Source organism: Amphibalanus amphitrite, unplaced genomic scaffold (genome assembly GCF_019059575.1).
Source record: "Amphibalanus amphitrite isolate SeventyFive unplaced genomic scaffold, NRLGWU_Aamphi_draft 000525F_arrow, whole genome shotgun sequence".
Classification (NCBI taxonomy): Eukaryota; Metazoa; Arthropoda; class Thecostraca; order Balanomorpha; family Balanidae; genus Amphibalanus; species Amphibalanus amphitrite.
This window is the reverse complement of record NW_024882019.1, coordinates 116,496-133,147: the sequence shown is the minus strand read 5'-3', so window position 1 is coordinate 133,147 and position 16,652 is coordinate 116,496. Positions and strand designations below refer to the sequence as shown.

General features: G+C 48.1%; 2 protein-coding genes across 4 annotated transcripts in view; both read right to left on the bottom strand.

Moving 5' to 3' along the window:
* Nucleotides 1-1,927: 1,927 nt before the first annotated feature.
* On the bottom strand, nt 1,928-11,590 carry LOC122393238 (leukocyte elastase inhibitor-like). Its single transcript, XM_043389090.1, has 5 exons — nt 11,428-11,590; nt 8,422-8,507; nt 4,408-4,989; nt 3,829-4,005; nt 1,928-3,375 (listed from the first exon to the last, which is right to left on the bottom strand). Exons 1-5 carry the CDS (start codon nt 11,444-11,446, stop codon nt 2,161-2,163), a joined length of 2,079 nt encoding a protein of 692 aa, XP_043245025.1. The 5' UTR covers nt 11,447-11,590; the 3' UTR covers nt 1,928-2,160.
* A 3,320-nt stretch (nt 11,591-14,910) lies between these two features.
* Nucleotides 14,911-16,652, bottom strand: part of LOC122393236 (protocadherin Fat 3-like) — a 45,024-nt gene continuing 43,282 nt past the window's right edge. For all 3 annotated transcript variants that reach the window (XM_043389086.1, XM_043389085.1, XM_043389087.1), the window contains one exon: nt 14,911-15,963. In XM_043389086.1, the coding sequence (XP_043245021.1) occupies nt 15,874-15,963 (90 nt within the window). In that variant the 3' untranslated portion in view covers nt 14,911-15,873. The remainder of the gene's footprint in view (nt 15,964-16,652) is intronic.

Genomic DNA, 16,652 nt, shown 5'->3' with positions numbered 1-16,652 from the left:
TCATCATCATCATCATCATCATCATCATCATCATCATCATCATCATCATCATCATCATCATCATCATCATCACCGCCTGCCCCCTGCCTGACCCTGTCGCCCGCCGGCGGCAGGTACCGCATCCTACCGGCCGGCCGCTGATGGACCTCCAGGCGCGACTGGAGCTCCAGCGGCGGCGTCTGGTTCCGACCGAGAGTCGCGTCACCTCTGCCGACGGCCGGGTGACGCTCGAGACGCGTCAGTCGGACGGCCGCGTCCAGCTCCGCCCCGCCGGCACCGCGGCAGGGTTCGTGGTCGACCCCAGCCCTGACCTTCAGGTGGGCGAGGTCCGCGGCTGGCTGTGTGTAGGCTCACAGGACGCCGCCCACCATCGGGCGCTGCTGCGCCGGCTCGGGGTCACTCACGTCCTCAACTGCGCCACGAGGGTGGACAACCTGTTCACGGACGAGCTGACCTACCTGTCTGTGCCTCTGCTGGATCTACCCGAGACTCGGCTGGAGACTGCCTTCCCGGCGGCATTTGAGTTTATCGACTCGGCTCGCGCCACCGGTGGGCGCTGTCTGGTGCACTGTAATGCAGGGGTGTCACGCTCGGCGTCACTCTGTGTGGCGTACCTGATGGAACGTGAGGGGCTCACCTTCACCCAGGGGCTGCAGCAGGTGAACGCAGTGCGCCGGGTGAGGCCCAACCCGGGCTTCCAGAGCCAGCTGATCGACCTGGGTCGCCGGCTCCGTCAGCAGCGCGAGGGAGGGCCGTGAGCGGCTGTGATCTGGGGTGGGAGGAAGTCATCGGGAGGCGGCGTGTGCTTCATGACAGGGTTTTGATCGTGTTACAGGCGCTCTGGTAATTGCGTGATCGATGATTAAAATACGCTCTGATGGATTCAGCTTTTAGGTATAATATTTATCAGCTCTTTATGTACGATTTTTAAAGTTTAGGCATTTTTCTACTGACTTTGACATCCTATTCAGGCAACGATTTTATGTCTGTTTTGGCTGTTGTGAAAAATTGTAGACGTACCCATGTGAAAAATGTCTAGCTCTTCAAGTACCTACCCACTGAGATATTGAGGAGTTTAACGTTTCTGTTCTGTCCTTTTCTTTTGTGGAATGTGAACTTGGATGGCCTTTGACATACCGGAACTGATTGATTGTGTCGGTATCATTGTTACCACGCCGCCTATCATGCGGGGATTTTGTCATGTCTATTTCGCTGTCTCTGTCTTCGCTGGTGGTTCGAAGCTGGAGTGAGACTAGTCTATGGTTGTGAATTCTAGTCTTCTGGTCTTTCGCATTTGATTCTGTGGTAATGCGTCATCCGAAGCCGTCTGGCTATTTCCTACCAGAGCATCATTGTTAGGTGTACTGTGCTTTATACGGGCTTCCTTTGATGCTGCTACTTGTGTTTGTCATTTGTACTGTGCCGTTCTGACTTCTCTAGCCTGACATGTGTGCGCTCATAATGATCTTGGGACGCTGAAAGATCGTTTCAGAACCACTATTTTACTTCAGCATAAAATTTTGACAATGTGATCTGCCTTTGAACTCTTCTGGTCAAGCAACAGAGGAGCAGGGAAACGTATGGCTTTCAAATGCTCGATGAATGTGTATTTTAACGTTAAATTAATGCGATAGATTATTGTGTTTGTGACACTGTTTTGAGTTTGTCTACAAGGCCTTAAAGTTCTAGTATCCTCAGTCCTGGGATTTCCTGTCTTTGGGCGATGTCGGGCAAGGCTGCGTACTGCGTAGTGCGCAAAGTTTTCAGTTATTTTTCACAGATGTTTTAGATATCAAGCTTAACCCTTCTGTCCTCGACCAGAGATCAAACATTTTATTTGACCCCGGACTAATTGTTGTGCGACGGTCGCACAACCGGAAACCGTACATCTTCCTGCTCACATTGCTCATTCCGCTTCCCCTCGCAGTTCGCGTAATAAATGCCCTTTTATTAAACACAAACTTAACCGTATCAAACAGCTCCGAATTTACACGTCGTATATGTAACAAATATCCATTCCATGCCTACAATTTACACATCGTATACTCTTGTGGCAACGCCGATGTCTACAACACGTTCAGTACAACACATCTGGCGCTGGGCGGGCGCTTCCCTTCCCTGTACGGACCGGTACGGCCTACAGGTTTCTCCAGGTCGGCGCTAGGGCACGATAAGGCTGGATGTGCCCAGTGGGTTGGTCCACAGGCCGCCGGTCCACAGGTTGCTGGTGGATCCCCACAGCAGCGGGTCGGTGGTCGCCGAGGCGCTCCAGATGGAGGTCGTCGGCGCTGCGGCCCAAATGTCCGTCACCAGGGGCGAGGGGTGCTTGTTGATGTTGATGTTGACGACGCGGTCCTGGCGCGGGGTGGGCACAGTCGGGTACAGCGGGTCGTAGCAGTTGCAGGCGGCGTTGAAGCGGGTTCCGGCTGGAGGAGGAGGGGGAGGCCGCGGACGGCGCGGTGGGGGCGGTCGGCGCGGCGGGGGAGGGCGCCGACGGGGCGGGGGCCGTCTGCGACGGGGCGGCGGTGGGGGTGGAGGGGGAGGCGGGGGAGGAGGTGGGAGTGGCGGCGGCTGTACTCTCTGCCGTCTGTTGAAGCGTCGCCGCGCCGGCCTCCTCCTTACGCCGCGGCGCCGGCCTCCAATCGGTGCAGGGGCCGTGTAGCCGGTACCGGTAGCCGTCGGTGCGGATACCCCGGTCGGTCCGGAGACTCCCGACGGACCGGAGATCCCGGACGGTCCGGAGATGCCGGACGGTCCGGTGAGCGCCCGGCCGCGCCCCCGGCCGCGGCGGCCGCCCCTCCGTCCGCCCCGGCCGGCCCGCTGCTCACCCAGCACCTCCTGCAGACTGGCTGGGTCGCCGATCGTCTCCACGGCGCTCTCGGGCTCCAGTTTGATCGCGGCGTCCAGTGCCGGGTCCTGGCCGAGCAGCACGGGCTGCGGCGCCGACGCCGCCGACTCCAGAGTCGGTCCCGACGGCCCAGACTCCAGGGTCGGCTCCAGGTCGAGCAGCGGCGCCGGCTCCAGATCCACCAGCAGCGCCGGCTCGAGGTCCAGCAGCAGCGCCGGCTGCGGCTGGGGCGCGCTCTGCGCCGCCTGCGCCTCGGCCGCGTCCTCAATCTGACCGCTAAACAGCACATTAGCTGTGGTCGTGTCGTACACAAAGAAGAGGAAGGGCCGGTCGGCGATCAGACTCGGTGTCGGCGGGGCGAAGAAGCTGCGCGCGCTGATGCCGACGGCGCTGGCGGCGGCCGCCTCACTGCCCGCCTCGTCGATCTCGATGGTGGCCGTGTGGCGCATGGAACTGACGAAGAGTCGCGGATCGGGCGACATCCCGCCGAGCTCGGCGTGGCGCGTGAACACCTGCTGGACCCCCAGCTGTGGGCGAACGGTGTCAGGGTCAGCGCGCTGGGCGAGACACAAAGACACATCTACGGCGTGTGTGTTGCAATGTTTGTGTTCATTGGAAGACATTGTCCGGATGATTACATTCTGCTCGTGTGGTTCACAGCGATTGTGCTTGAGCTTTACTGGCAAGGCTGAGGTATACCGATTGTCAACAAACATAGACTCGTTTGGTAATCTGGGCCAACAGCAAGGCTATGGTGGCGATTCGAAGATCAGCAGAAGGCTTTTGAATCGAGCAGCGCCTACTATGGTTTCGAAATAAACAGGTTCTATGTCCGTATCCATTCGGAAAACTTGTTATTCTCCTACAAAGGAAAATAATCGACTCTGTTGCACAATATCCACCTGGCATTTACGCCTCCTCTAAATCCTGACTGGTTAGAAGATTCACTGTACCTACTACCGCTGAGGATTATGACTCACACTTCTGAGGATGTCTCCCAGTGGCAGTTTGCTCTGCACCCTGAACTTGGGGAACTTGACGATGGCGCGCTGCACCCGCATCTCCTTGTACATCAGGTCCACGTCGAAGCGGCTGATGATGTCGTTGATGCTGGTCCCCTCGTCTGGCAGGACGAGAATCATCTGGAAGCGCTCCTCCTGTGGATAGGAAAAAAATAGGGCGTTAGTTCTCCAGAATAGATGCGATGAGTAGCATTTTGTGCATCTGCTAAGATGACGTTTTTCGCATTACCTGTTGGTGCGAGCATTATATATTATTAAGAAGAAACAAATGAGAAAACTAATGGGTTAACTGAAAGAGACCAGACGCCCGAGTTTTTTTCCCCCAAAAACCTGTGTTTCCCAAGAGACTCGTCTTGTACACAATCGAACGAAACAGCCAGCGCTTACATACGTCACCGCTCACCACCGACAGCCACCACATATTACTGTCTGTACCAGATCGGGCCTCGGTTAGTTACCACATGTGTACGCCTGACGCCGTCGGTAACAGAACGGACCTCACACTCTGTCTGCATGGTGTAGCTGATGCCTACTCACCCTGTACGGGATGGCCACGCTGGTGAAGGCGTCCTGCTCGCTGCGCAGGAAGTTGAACTGATCCTCCGCCTCCATCATGGCCACCTTCTGCCTGCGGCCGTCCGTGGTGGTGAACCCGGCCGATCGCGTTCTCTCCACATCAAACGCCGTCCTCCACTCAGCTCGGAAGTAGACGGCGCTGACCAGAACGGACACCATGTCTGGGTCGGCCTCGGGGAGGAGCTGCCGCACCGCGCCCAGCGTTTCACGAGATACATCCGCGTTGATGGATGCTACTGCCTCTTCGGGTCGGTCAGCGAAGGGCTGCGGTAGCACAGCCGCCCCCAGCTGCTGTACGGAGCGCACATAGCTCGGCTCGACGGCGATCGACTGGTCGTAGTAGAGGGCGTCCCAGAGGCGTAGTGTGACGCCCTGCTGCGCTACGCTCGTCTGAGGCGCCTGCTGGTGGCCCCGGCCCAGCACGTCGGTGATCTCCTGGGCGGCGGAGCCCACAGTGGCCTCGCGCAGCATGGTGAGCGCCGTGGATGCCGAGTAGGGCGAGAACACCATGTTGGCGGCGCCCGGCGTGGCGCCGCTGACCGTCTGCAAGAGGGGAGTCGGAAGTCATAAGTCTGATAAAGACACCCGAAACTCACGAAAGGACACAGAGATTTGTTTGAAGGTACAGTCGATATAGTATCGTTTTCCCCTCCGAAGAATATTATGAAAGCTATGACTGGACAATGTTTGGGATCTGAGACGAACTATAACATCGACGCAGTGCAAAAATATATCCCCTAAGACCAATACCGTAGACTGTTTCTTTCAGAATGGCTGATGGACTTTTTTTAGCCACATGAGCTCAGTTGCGGATAAAGGATGAATACCATACCAACTGTTCCAGTCTATATGTAAATTTATTGTTAGTTCGTTGTAAGTGGCTTTTCTGAGGATGTTTGATGACTGTTTCCTTGCATTTGATTGGTGTTTTACTTGCACGATCTTTCCTAAAGATGGTAAAAATTGGAGACTCCCAGTCGCAGCTAGTCATGGAGGATTATGGCCCTGGCCTGATTTCCTGCCTTTAGAAATACAGGTCAAAGGTTGTTCGTTCAACGCGTGAAGTATAACGTATCCGTTCCATTGTCCACCCAATGAATCGGTTGGGAAATGGTCATGGTCGCCATCATTCAGGTCAGACAAACTTCATATCCCACGCAGGGTTTAGCTGGTACTGCTTATATGCCAGACTGTTGATTTTCTAAAGCGTTTTAGCTACGCGATTTATTTATCATTAATTCACCATCCCAGACGAGTGCTTTCCTTCGATCTCACCCCGGATGGTGTCTCTGGATGCTAGGAGCTGGGTTCCCAGTCCTGATAGATAAATTGAATCGAATCATCTCCGGACTGTGTCCAACTATTGCCGCTCCAATACACTGTACTGTCTACAACTTTTGCCGGTCCAATCTGGCAGCTGTGCAGTGGATGCGGTAAAATAGACCCACATTGTTTACGGTAAACCGTTTTGTCGTAGTCAACTGCATGCCGCAGCTAAAAGCCGTCACCCTGGCAGTTTCCTCTTAGCACCTCATTTTGAACCGATATGTGTGAATAAATAGCGAGCTCACTGGAAACACAACAAATGACTGTTTTCCCCGAGCTCACTGCGTCCGAATTGATTCTCTCATGTCGCTTGCTAGCGTTACCGGAATGATAGCAAGGACGTTCTCAAACACATTTTCCATGTTGTAATTACCTAAACTGAACAGTAGTAACCTCTCAAAGCATGTTATGTGCAGTGTTCGTGTTGGGACAGTATGACTGGTATGAACTTTTCCGTGACCCCGGGGTGGTGTTTAGTATAACATTGTCACTTATTACGTCGCTTCACTTAATTACCCAACCGCTTATAGCTTCACGCAACAGAATTATGAATTTGCTCTGAGAGCGTATTGTGTCTTAATTTTTGGTTATTTTTAGCTTGAGCCAGGTAAATAAATCTAAAGAAATACATACTCATTTCCTAACAAATTGGCCCCATTAAAAACACACTTTGTATAGTAGTGCGCTGACTTAGTTGAACATATCTCAGCCTCGGTTCGGTTCAACTTTCAAGCCCAGTAAGCCGGGAGTTCTGAAACGTTCAGCTGCGGCTCCTGGGTTCGGCGGTACAGTCTACATTCAGGCGTTTGAAGGTGCTGCCACCTAGGGACAAATATCACAGCACTAGTACGCCTACAAATCGCCCGCTGGATTCTAGGAAATTTCTTCTTTGACTTTAGGAGTTAAACTTAACGTATGTAATGACATCAACCTTATGCTCATGGACTATCATAATTGTTTCCGTAAGCAGCTCTTCACTATCTCATGACCGTTGTTCGCTGCGTGTTGTGACATTACTTTTTCCTGCCGTGTACAATCATTACCAGATTCTGACAAATCCTGCGTGTAATGTGTATGTCTTGTGTGATCGACTGTGATTTTCTAGAGTGGGTTTACAGCTGTTCTTGCAACTGAACCTTGACAATCAGATTGAGTTTTCTTCGACATGGTGCCAAGCTACATTTTTCCTGTAGAACATGGCGATCGTCGTAGGAATTATGTAGACCGTAGCGCTGTAACTGGGTTAACCGGATGTGGAGGCATCTCTACCTATATCTTTCTGTCTTATTACCACCAAAAGCGCCGTGAGACTCGCGTGTTCAAAACACTTTAAACGGTTAAAAAGATTGCTTCCATTTCATCCGTATCGTTTATCGTTTAATTGTTTAATTAATGAATAGATTGTTTTTATTGGCTGTTTTTATTGAATATTTGGTCGATTGTGGCTTGATTTAAAGATATTTAAGAGATACCCTGCCTGTGCATTGTTCAGCAGCTGAGCACATGCGGTGCAGTCTAGTGACAGATAGTGATAGATTTCCGATGGGCAATTCAGCATATACAGAAGAAAGAGCTGACCACAATATATCGACACCTTTTTTTAAACCCCACATTTGTTCTCCGGTGAATTTCAGACAAGTTGGTTAGAGACCTTCAAAAAAGGTACAATCACTCGATTTTTCTCAAGTTTGTCTGTCTTGGCAGATAAAGCAATACCAGAACAGGCCTACGAACACCCATATTTGATCAGGATCGGACGATTGGACACTTTTAAAAGGAGATCTTTCCTGCCTCCCGGAAATTCACGGGAGAGCAGATGTGGGGTTTAAAAAAAAGGTGTCGATATGGTGGTCACTGGTCAGCTCTTTGCGCTACTGACTATGTCGTAGTCAATGCATCGTCCGCCAGTGAGAGGTCCACGTTGGCTCCCCATGGCAACTGAAAACCGTACGCACATGACAGAGCCTTCTTGTTTCTCCAATCCTTTCAAATCTGCCCAGACCGTGTCATTTTTGGCATACAAGAGTTAAGAGTAAAGCGATGGAACATAATGCCGTTCAGACGAAACCTGGGTTCATTAGGGACTTCTTTACAATTTATTGCTTAGGTATGACTAGGGCCGGACCGTTGATAGCCTTACGGTGTCCCAGACAACCACAATAAATAATCCAATAGGTAATAGTTAACAATACTTGACTTCGGAAGAGCGGATTACTTTGATGAGTGAGCTGATTTGGTTCTGGTTATTGGGAGTTGCCATCCTATTCGAATGCTCTTGATCTCATCCTAGGTTCGGGTAACTGGGATTTTCTTAGTGTTGAAATGAATGAATGAGGTGAAATGGTCCCCGATCAAAACAGGCCTTGAGTGGAAAAGCAGAATGGCTAATGCGATTTCTTCTCTGAATAATTTCAACATGAGCTTGGTGGCGTCATTGCAACAGATAAAATTGACAACTTGAGCTATTTTCCTGCTATTCTGACACTATTATAAGCCTATTTCCTCGTGATTGAGCCTGCACCATTAGCACTCTCGCGAACACATCCCACACTCCGCAGCGCTCTTTGATCATATTCTACTCTCTGTCGCACTCAAGGCGTTCTCTCCATCGCTAGCGAGCTCCATTTGCTGTCAGTCTGGTTGCCTTACCTTGTGGAGCAGCTGATAGAAGGGCGTTTGCCGTGACCGTACCGACTGTGAGGCCACGGCGCCTATGGCCAGCGCCAGCACGGCGCCTGAAACAGGGCGGACAGACGGTGTCAGGGGCGCCGGAAACGATCACTTCCGTACCGGAACAGTATTCAGTACCGAGTTACAGTGTGTTGTACAGTGAAATGCATTATATTGTGATATAAAGTATGCAAGGTGCCTTGAATTTATTGACATTCTTGATAAGTTTTACTCGCAAAAAAAAAATAATGAATTCCTGTGTGTAATTCCATCCATGGATGGAAATACCCACAGGAGGGCTCTTAACTCATTAGAGCTTATGCGTTATGATACGAAAGGAATTTATTCGAAGAACCATTAGGGCATTGGAACTTTGTATTAAAACGTGACTTTTTATCCCAGAAAACTGCGAATCAAGTATATTTGAATACCTACTTACTAGCTATTCTTAACCGCGCCTAACTGCAGGGCATGTATTGTAACACGCCCATTGGGGGGGGGGGTATTCACAGCCTCCCCTCCTAACTCCGAAACTACTGGGCTTATTGTCAAAATTCAAACCGCTTCTGATAGCCCCGGAAAAAACTGTCCAGCGAAACTAAATTTCATTGATCCCAAGGTCACCGATGACGGCACAGGTCAGGCCAATTTAAAAATTATCAACGTTCTGGCTTGTTCACGATTTGTGTTCTGGCCGCCGGCTAACATGTCAGATCAGGCTTATTTTTGGTTTACACACTCGTGAATTGATGCTTTAGATACCCTGGGGGAATCAAAGTGTACTATGTTTTTTTCAATTCAGGGCCAGGTCATCCTAGGTCACGGAATTTTTATATCATGCATCGGTCATGTGACATGTTTTATGGTCCAACTAGGCCATAGATTTCAAAATCAGTGTCGTCTGTGTCCTTTGAGGTCATTTCAGCTGAATGCAGCTGAGTTCAGGTCACTTTCAGCCTAAAAAGTTAAATTTTGAGGTTGAGATTTTTTCAGCAAAAAAAAGTGACTATCAGATGCAGTTTTAGCTCAGAAGCACGATGCTGCTATTTATTTTGGTGTACGATGTAAAAAAAACGTACTGAACAATGGATATGAAATGTTTTACAATGGTACAATATATACTCGTACATAGCGTATAACCTGTATTTTTGAAGATATCGGCCGATAACTTCTTAGGGTAGATCATTAGAATAGATCATCGAATCATCGGTAGGCTATGAATAGCCCCCTCCCCTGTGAGTCGCAGGCTGTAATTGTGAAATTCAGTGGAAACACAAGTGCAAGAGGCCTCAGAATTAGAGAGGGAAATGGTTAAATGTGCCTGAAGGACGCTTCTCATCCTCTGTTCAGCTTTGTCGCCTAATTATAAGATTATACCACGGATTTGTCACCTCTGCACTACTGTGGATTTGTCCCAATTACCAAACCACATGGGACAGCATGACACCAAAATGGAGGTTTAGCGATTAACAAAACCATTGTACTGGATTGCAGATCTGGCTTGTTGCACAACATTCACGATTGGTAGGGATGGATACTAGAGCTTTCCTTCCTTGAAAGGGTAACGAAAGTACATGGTGTCCACTTCAAAAGTGTACCCAGACTTTTCTCCATATTTTATCTTAAACACATCACACTGTCAATCAAATGCCTTCGTTTGAGAGCCAAGGCAATGACAAAACATTTGCTTTGCTTCTCAACTGTGCTCGGCACTCTGCTGACCAGCGCGTGCCGTCTAGAGCAACTGCTCTATGTGAGCCCCTTTGCGTCGGGCCACCGCCGGCAGACTGGAGGTGGGTGATCGCCTGGTCAACCATGTGGGAAGGAAGGCGACGGATCTCGTCGCTGATGGCGTCTTTCAGCTCCTGGGTCGACCCTGGATTGCCGGCGTACACACAGTCCTTGAGAAAGCCCCACAAGAAAAAAATCTGAGAGCTGAGGTCGGGCGAGCATGGGGAGCCCATTCCACCGCTCTTTTCAAGCTGATGTGGCGGTCAGGAAAGTGCTCCTCCGTCACCATGAAGAATGGTTTCAACAGGACGGGGCGCCACCTCACACCGCCAAACGGTCGCTGGAATGGCTGGAGATGGAATGGCTGGAAAATAAAACACTTCCTCTCACGGGGGCAAAGATGAATTACTTCCGATTCACACTTCCGACATTCACTCTTAGTCTCCGCCGAATGCCAAGCCTAGCTACAATCAACGGCTGGGATAAGCCCTATGCATTTCACGTAAAACCTCTACATGCATGCTTGAATGGAGGTTTACAGTGCCGTGAGGGCAGAGAGGGCAGTGAATGGAGCGTTTTTGACCTTTTTCTTGGTAATGATCATGAGCGACGAGCGTCTACACAGGGGCCCTCTGCAGTGCGTCGGCAATCGCAGCCGCTGTAATTCTACCAGTCGTTTTTTGTCCAGAAATTTCAAAAATTTCGAATTTTTCTGTAAAAAATGACATGGCATAGCTAGAAGGAAAACCTAGTCACCATCGGCTTCCTCGCACCATTGCGCGTCGAATGATATGTAAAACGAGTGAGTAACGACTGGGGAAAGGCAAGATTTAACGCAAAAGTTGATTTCCCCCCCCCCCCTCAACCGAAAATCTCTGGCGACCCCTTTGGGTCCAAGGAAATCATTTCAGGTGGAAGAGGCGATGTCATTATAGAGTTGCGACATTGGAATAGTCTATTTGCTGAGCCTGTCATGTCAGGAAGGCACTGGTGTAGTAAGACGGCCACCAGGCACCAAGAAACCCAAACGGTCACCCCGGAGGGATATGTCCCTCTGACAAAGTTTCCGGGATTACTTTATCCGATGTTAGGATGCAGGGGAGCTCGTCTGTCCAAACTAGAGTGATGTGAACAATGTTGTGGATTGTTTGGACCTGAGGATAGAGAAAAACAAAAACTAACCTAACCTAGGACCACTCGATGGATTGCAAGACTTTGTTACATGGGTGTAACTACTTCCGTGGGCCCACTCACCGGCGCAGAGTCGCCGCATGGCGTGCTGCTGTACGGCGCGCGGTTGACCAGTCTCGGTGCTGAGCTGTGCCCGGTCCCGCCGGGTGCGGTCCTCTCACACACGGCACGACACCGCGCCTCCCGCTCCGCACCTGACTCCGCGCGTCGGCCCGGCCCACTGCGGTCGCGCGCCCCGCCTCCCGCCGCTTATAACGGCCGGCGCCGCGAGGGGGCGCCCCCCGCACCCGAGGGTGGCGTGAGGGCTATGGAGACCCTTAGGAGGTATTTGAACATTGCGTCTATTGCATTGCATGGAAAGAAGCAGACGTCTGATCATGAATTTTGGCGGTAGTCCACTGCCCACTCTGCCCTAAGCTGGACCGCCAGCTGGCCGAGCGGTCGTCTACGTCGTCCGTGACAAATTTTGTTTGAATGTATGAAATTATCTTCAAAAAGATATAGTCATAAAACATATCGATGTGATCATTAATTATACATTATTATTATGCAAGGCTACATAGTTATGCATCTTCTGTATCGCTGATTTACCTATCGTGAGTTCTAGATACTTCAGACATTTTTTTTAAGGATGCCTAGGCTAAAAGTGAGTTTTTAAACTTAGCCCGTCATTCAATGAAAATGGTGACGTTTAAGGATCCCCATCTCCTTCGTTTGACACTATGCGTGGTAACTCGCGAACGTATTTTGCGATCACATGAACTTTCTCAACCTTCTACATATACCAATATCGCATCGTCTCTCACACAATTGTTTGGTCGAAAAAAGTATAAGTCATGGTTACTAGCATGACGTCATTCCGCGCCAGGTTTGGACAAAAAGCTGTTCATACTTTTCGACATGGGTGGAGAACCTGCCCCGGCCACCCCGGCCGTGGCCGGGGTAACCTTCAGCCGACCCCGGCGCGGCCGGGGTAACTTTTTCCACTTTTGTAAATCCTAAAAGCTGTCTCCATACGAAAAAACTGCCATCTATAAAAGCGTCTCTCATTATTCTTATCTACCTTGAAAAGTTCTTGAAAATTACTTTATTATCATTTTGGAGCTTCTATGTTTTTAAGTCTTTTCATCGCGGAGCCCGACATGTTTCATCACACAGAAGTAAATCATATTTAAGGGCCGTTATCTTAAGATGGCACTGTAATAACATCACAAGACAGGACGAGGGTAATATCAGTGAGATAGAAGGACGAACTGCTGGGGCTCAAGGCTCCCCCAACTTCCTGCGCCAGGGTGGTGGCATTATCGTAACACGTTGAGTCGAGAGGTGGGCTTTTCACGCTCCTTCTAACTCGGTTACTGGGCTACGAGGCGAGAAGCGGAACGACGTTTGAAAGAGCGAGAAACGTGATCAGAGAAATCAAGTCATGTTTTAGGCAAGCTCAATAATAAAATCACCATAGATCATCAAAAGCCAAATTTCTCTGATTTTAGCGTTCTCCGACAACTTTTCTCACAGTTCATGAACATAACGGAGCTTAAACACTGCAAACAAAGCATTCGATTACTCGTTTAAGGCTCGGTCGCGAATAATATTTCAGGTGCGAGCTCAAATCAATAAAGGGTCATGCAAAACGGTCAAATTTGACATTTTTTTTGTGTGGGAAGGTTGCAACTTCCACGGAATAAGCTTTCCAAAGGGGGCATGATGGCATTTTTAGCACGATCATCCAGCAAATTTGACCTGATGACCTGACCTAGCACTAGTGACATGCGTCCGAAATTTTAAGGCGTGTTGCAAAATTGTTACAATTACGAAATCTTCCGCACCTGCGTACAGCAGTTTTCCCTAAAAACGTACAAACGGCAGACATCCATTATTCTATGCCACAGAATAGGGGTTTGTTGATACCGTTGACAAATATTTGAGCATCATCGTCTTTCTGACTTTCGGTCGCCGGCCGGGGTAACTTTTTCAAACATTCTCCACCCGTGCTTTTCGACTCCATCCGGAATACGACGGTGCACTTGTGAATGGAAATGCAAGTGACACCGATCAATGACCTAAAATAGTAATTCGTATTCGTTTCGGGCTACACTGAGGTAAAAAATTGTTAAAAACCAATTTAACAATTTTTGGTTTTTAACAATTTTTTACCTCAGTGTAGCCCGAAACGAATACGAATTACTATCATTTACCTGAGGAAGATTAGAAATGACACTTCGTCAATACCTGACCTAAAATAACGAACTCTTTCTGATGGCTACATATGTTGAACTTTCCCAAAAATACATTAATGCGAAAGTCTATCTCTGTAATGATAGGAGTGGCTTCAGTGTACGTACCATTTTATTCAACTTGAAACTTGACAATCGGACATTGCAGGTTTGACAACTTCTTACCCAACCAATTATCACCTTAAAAGCTCCACCCATGCCCTATGGGAAGCTATTAATTGGTGAATATGGAATAGAGGTGTCAATCGGATACCAACTTTTTGGCATACCGATACCAAACCGATACCAACTTGGTATTTGGTATTTCAATCTGAATGTTTTTGGTATTTTGTTGGTATTATGAACCCTCACTAATGTAAAAGAGGTTTAGAAATCGGTAAAAAGTTGGTATTTCCCTCATGTTCTCAAGTTGGTTCGGTTTCGGTATTTCCTCACGGTTTTGGTTGGTATTTGGTTTGGTATCGGTATACCGATTTTCTGTGATTGACATCACTAATATGGAAGGACGATAAACGGCCGTTTACCTGTATATTCGTACTGATCAACCACTGCGGCAAACTGAAACAAGCTATGTTTTTACCCTCACTACATCGTGGCAAATGGTATGAAGCGTTTCAGTAAAAAAAAAGTTGAGAAAATAGAAATGCTCGTACCAATATAGGATGCTACAGGTAGGTACAGGTATACTTAAGCTCTATTTGATCTGCAATCTAACATGTTCGAGTGTTGTAATTAGGTGTTTCACTGAAATCTATCATATGTTATTTGTTTTTATCATGTGCGTTATACCTTCTGTAGGAATATATTTTAGGGTGAGATATCCGTTATTCTACCTACTACATGCTGTTGTTTTTCTTGGTTTTCCTTTCATATTTTACCCCCGACGCTTGTAATCTAAATCCGCATTATTGTAACGGATCATGGTGTCGCGTGCTAGCAGCTAGATCGCGTACGGTAAAGTGGTACAGGACAAGTGAAAAAAAAAAATGCTTAGAAGACGTGTGCTATTGTCAAAAGGGGAAGCACTGGAGACATGTAGGTAATTTGCTGTGAAACTCGTATGGTAATAATTGGTTACGCAGTCCATTTTGAACGAATATGTAATGAAACAGCCCAATGTCATCCCCCATCATGTAACACAGTTAATTAGATTCAGAAACTAAATGAGAGGCAAGATAATGTCGGGTCATGCGTCACGCTAAATGCCATCCAATATTGCGAGAGATACTGTTGGTGGTTTGTGTTCTCGGTATATCGTAAAACAGCTAAGATATTTTTTGTCATTCTTTATACCGTATATAATTGGCAATTCTTTATACCGTATACATTTATTTAAAAAGGTAACAAATAGACCACATGCGTCTCCAGAACAATTTACAAAAATACACAATTTTCAGCACGCCTGATGCCGACCCGATCAAACTGTCAGCTGAAACACTAGAGACTGCGAGTCTGGAAGCCGTGAGTTACATCATTGACGTCAGTTTACACGACATGCAAATCTTTCGAACCGGAATATCAATCATTCGTTGGAAAAGTCGACATGTTTGTAGTTTGTACACAAGAAACGGAAGAGGCTAGTAAGAAGGAGTGAGGAACCTTTGGCGGACAGTGTCAATAAATTGATACATATGCCGCCTTTTGACCATCCAGAAACATCTCAAATACCAATAATGGGAGACTGGCTTGACTCCACAATAACATTACGCTCAACATTCAGGGTGTCGAAAATGTAACAGACTCTGTGCACCGATACAACATTGCTTTCATACTTGGTCCGTCCTTCACATGGTGGTGAAGGACGGACCAAGTCAATAGGCAACATATAGGTGCCTATTTACAATAACGTCACATCATTGTGCAACTACCGGCATTCATCTCATTCGTCCTCAATAAATATACATACACAGGCCAGCCTCACCGAAACATGTTCACATTTACATTTAACCAGCTAAATTCACTGTATAACAAGAATTAGCTCTTCGGAATGTTCTCACTGGTGAACTGACCACTCTCTGCGCGCCTATTGGCATATCTCACACACTGAACGTTTATTGGTCGCACCAGTTACGAACTGTGCACTGATTGGCGGAGATCCCGCCTATAAGTTCATCTGACGTCGGCTCCACTCAATCACTGCACAGGTTGACCGTTCCACTGTCGCCTCCAGAGTTGTGCTACTCCATGAGGTATTTGTCCTTGCCACCCCTCACGGAGTGGGGTGTCACCATAGCACACTGTCCGTGGCTGTAGTTGAACTAGACGGCCTTAGTTAGAAGTAGACGGCCACAGGGCTTTGCTCCATCTCCACTGACGGTGTGTTGGGTAGCGGTGTAACGCTAACGTCAGGATCCAGCTCCGTCTGAAACAGAAACGTGCACACCGTCAACGTCACCATTCGCACGGAATTAAAATATTCGTCGCATCTACATAGTGTCAACAATCGAGATTTAAAATCCAATCGGTGGGCATTTCTGATCGTTGATAGTGATGAATAGCACTGACTGGTCCAGGAAAGAGGTATTATGTAATGCACACTTCCAAAAAGTTGCGCGTTTAAAAAAGAACGAGTTCGTGTCTTTATGTGATGCTGCATAATTTATGGAAAACTTTTTCTGATCAAAGAAAACGACAAACTCGGTCAATTTCGGACACTGCGGAAGGGACAAATGCCACGGAAATCCTGGATCTGCAAATGAGCAATATTTGAGTCTCGAATGATCTGTTGATAACAGCCGCTACTTAATTTGGTCAGTTTGTTGTGTCGGGGAAAACAAACGGACTTTATACAATTACGATCAACTACTAACCGTAAAACAATATTACATATCATTGCAACATATTTCTGATCACGGTATGCGGATTTAGTGATTAAGTACAAGGATTGCACTTTTCCACTTCAAAGTCTTTAAAGCTTGACTTGTAGGGTTGCGTTCTCAGACAATTACATCGCCTAACAGCTAGAATATGTCATAATTGACACAACAACTGACAACACACCATCAACAAAAATCAAATATAATATCATGTGAACGACAAACAGCGAAAAGC

Coding starts and splice junctions, on each gene's coding strand:
- LOC122393238 (XM_043389090.1), bottom strand. Junction 4,990..8,421: donor TCTATCAGCTGCTCCACAAG/GTAAGGCAACCA, acceptor CCCCTCTTGCAG/ACGGTCAGCGGCGCCACGCC. Junction 3,376..3,828: donor TGGGAGACATCCTCAGAAGT/GTGAGTCATAAT, acceptor GTTCGCCCACAG/CTGGGGGTCCAGCAGGTGTT.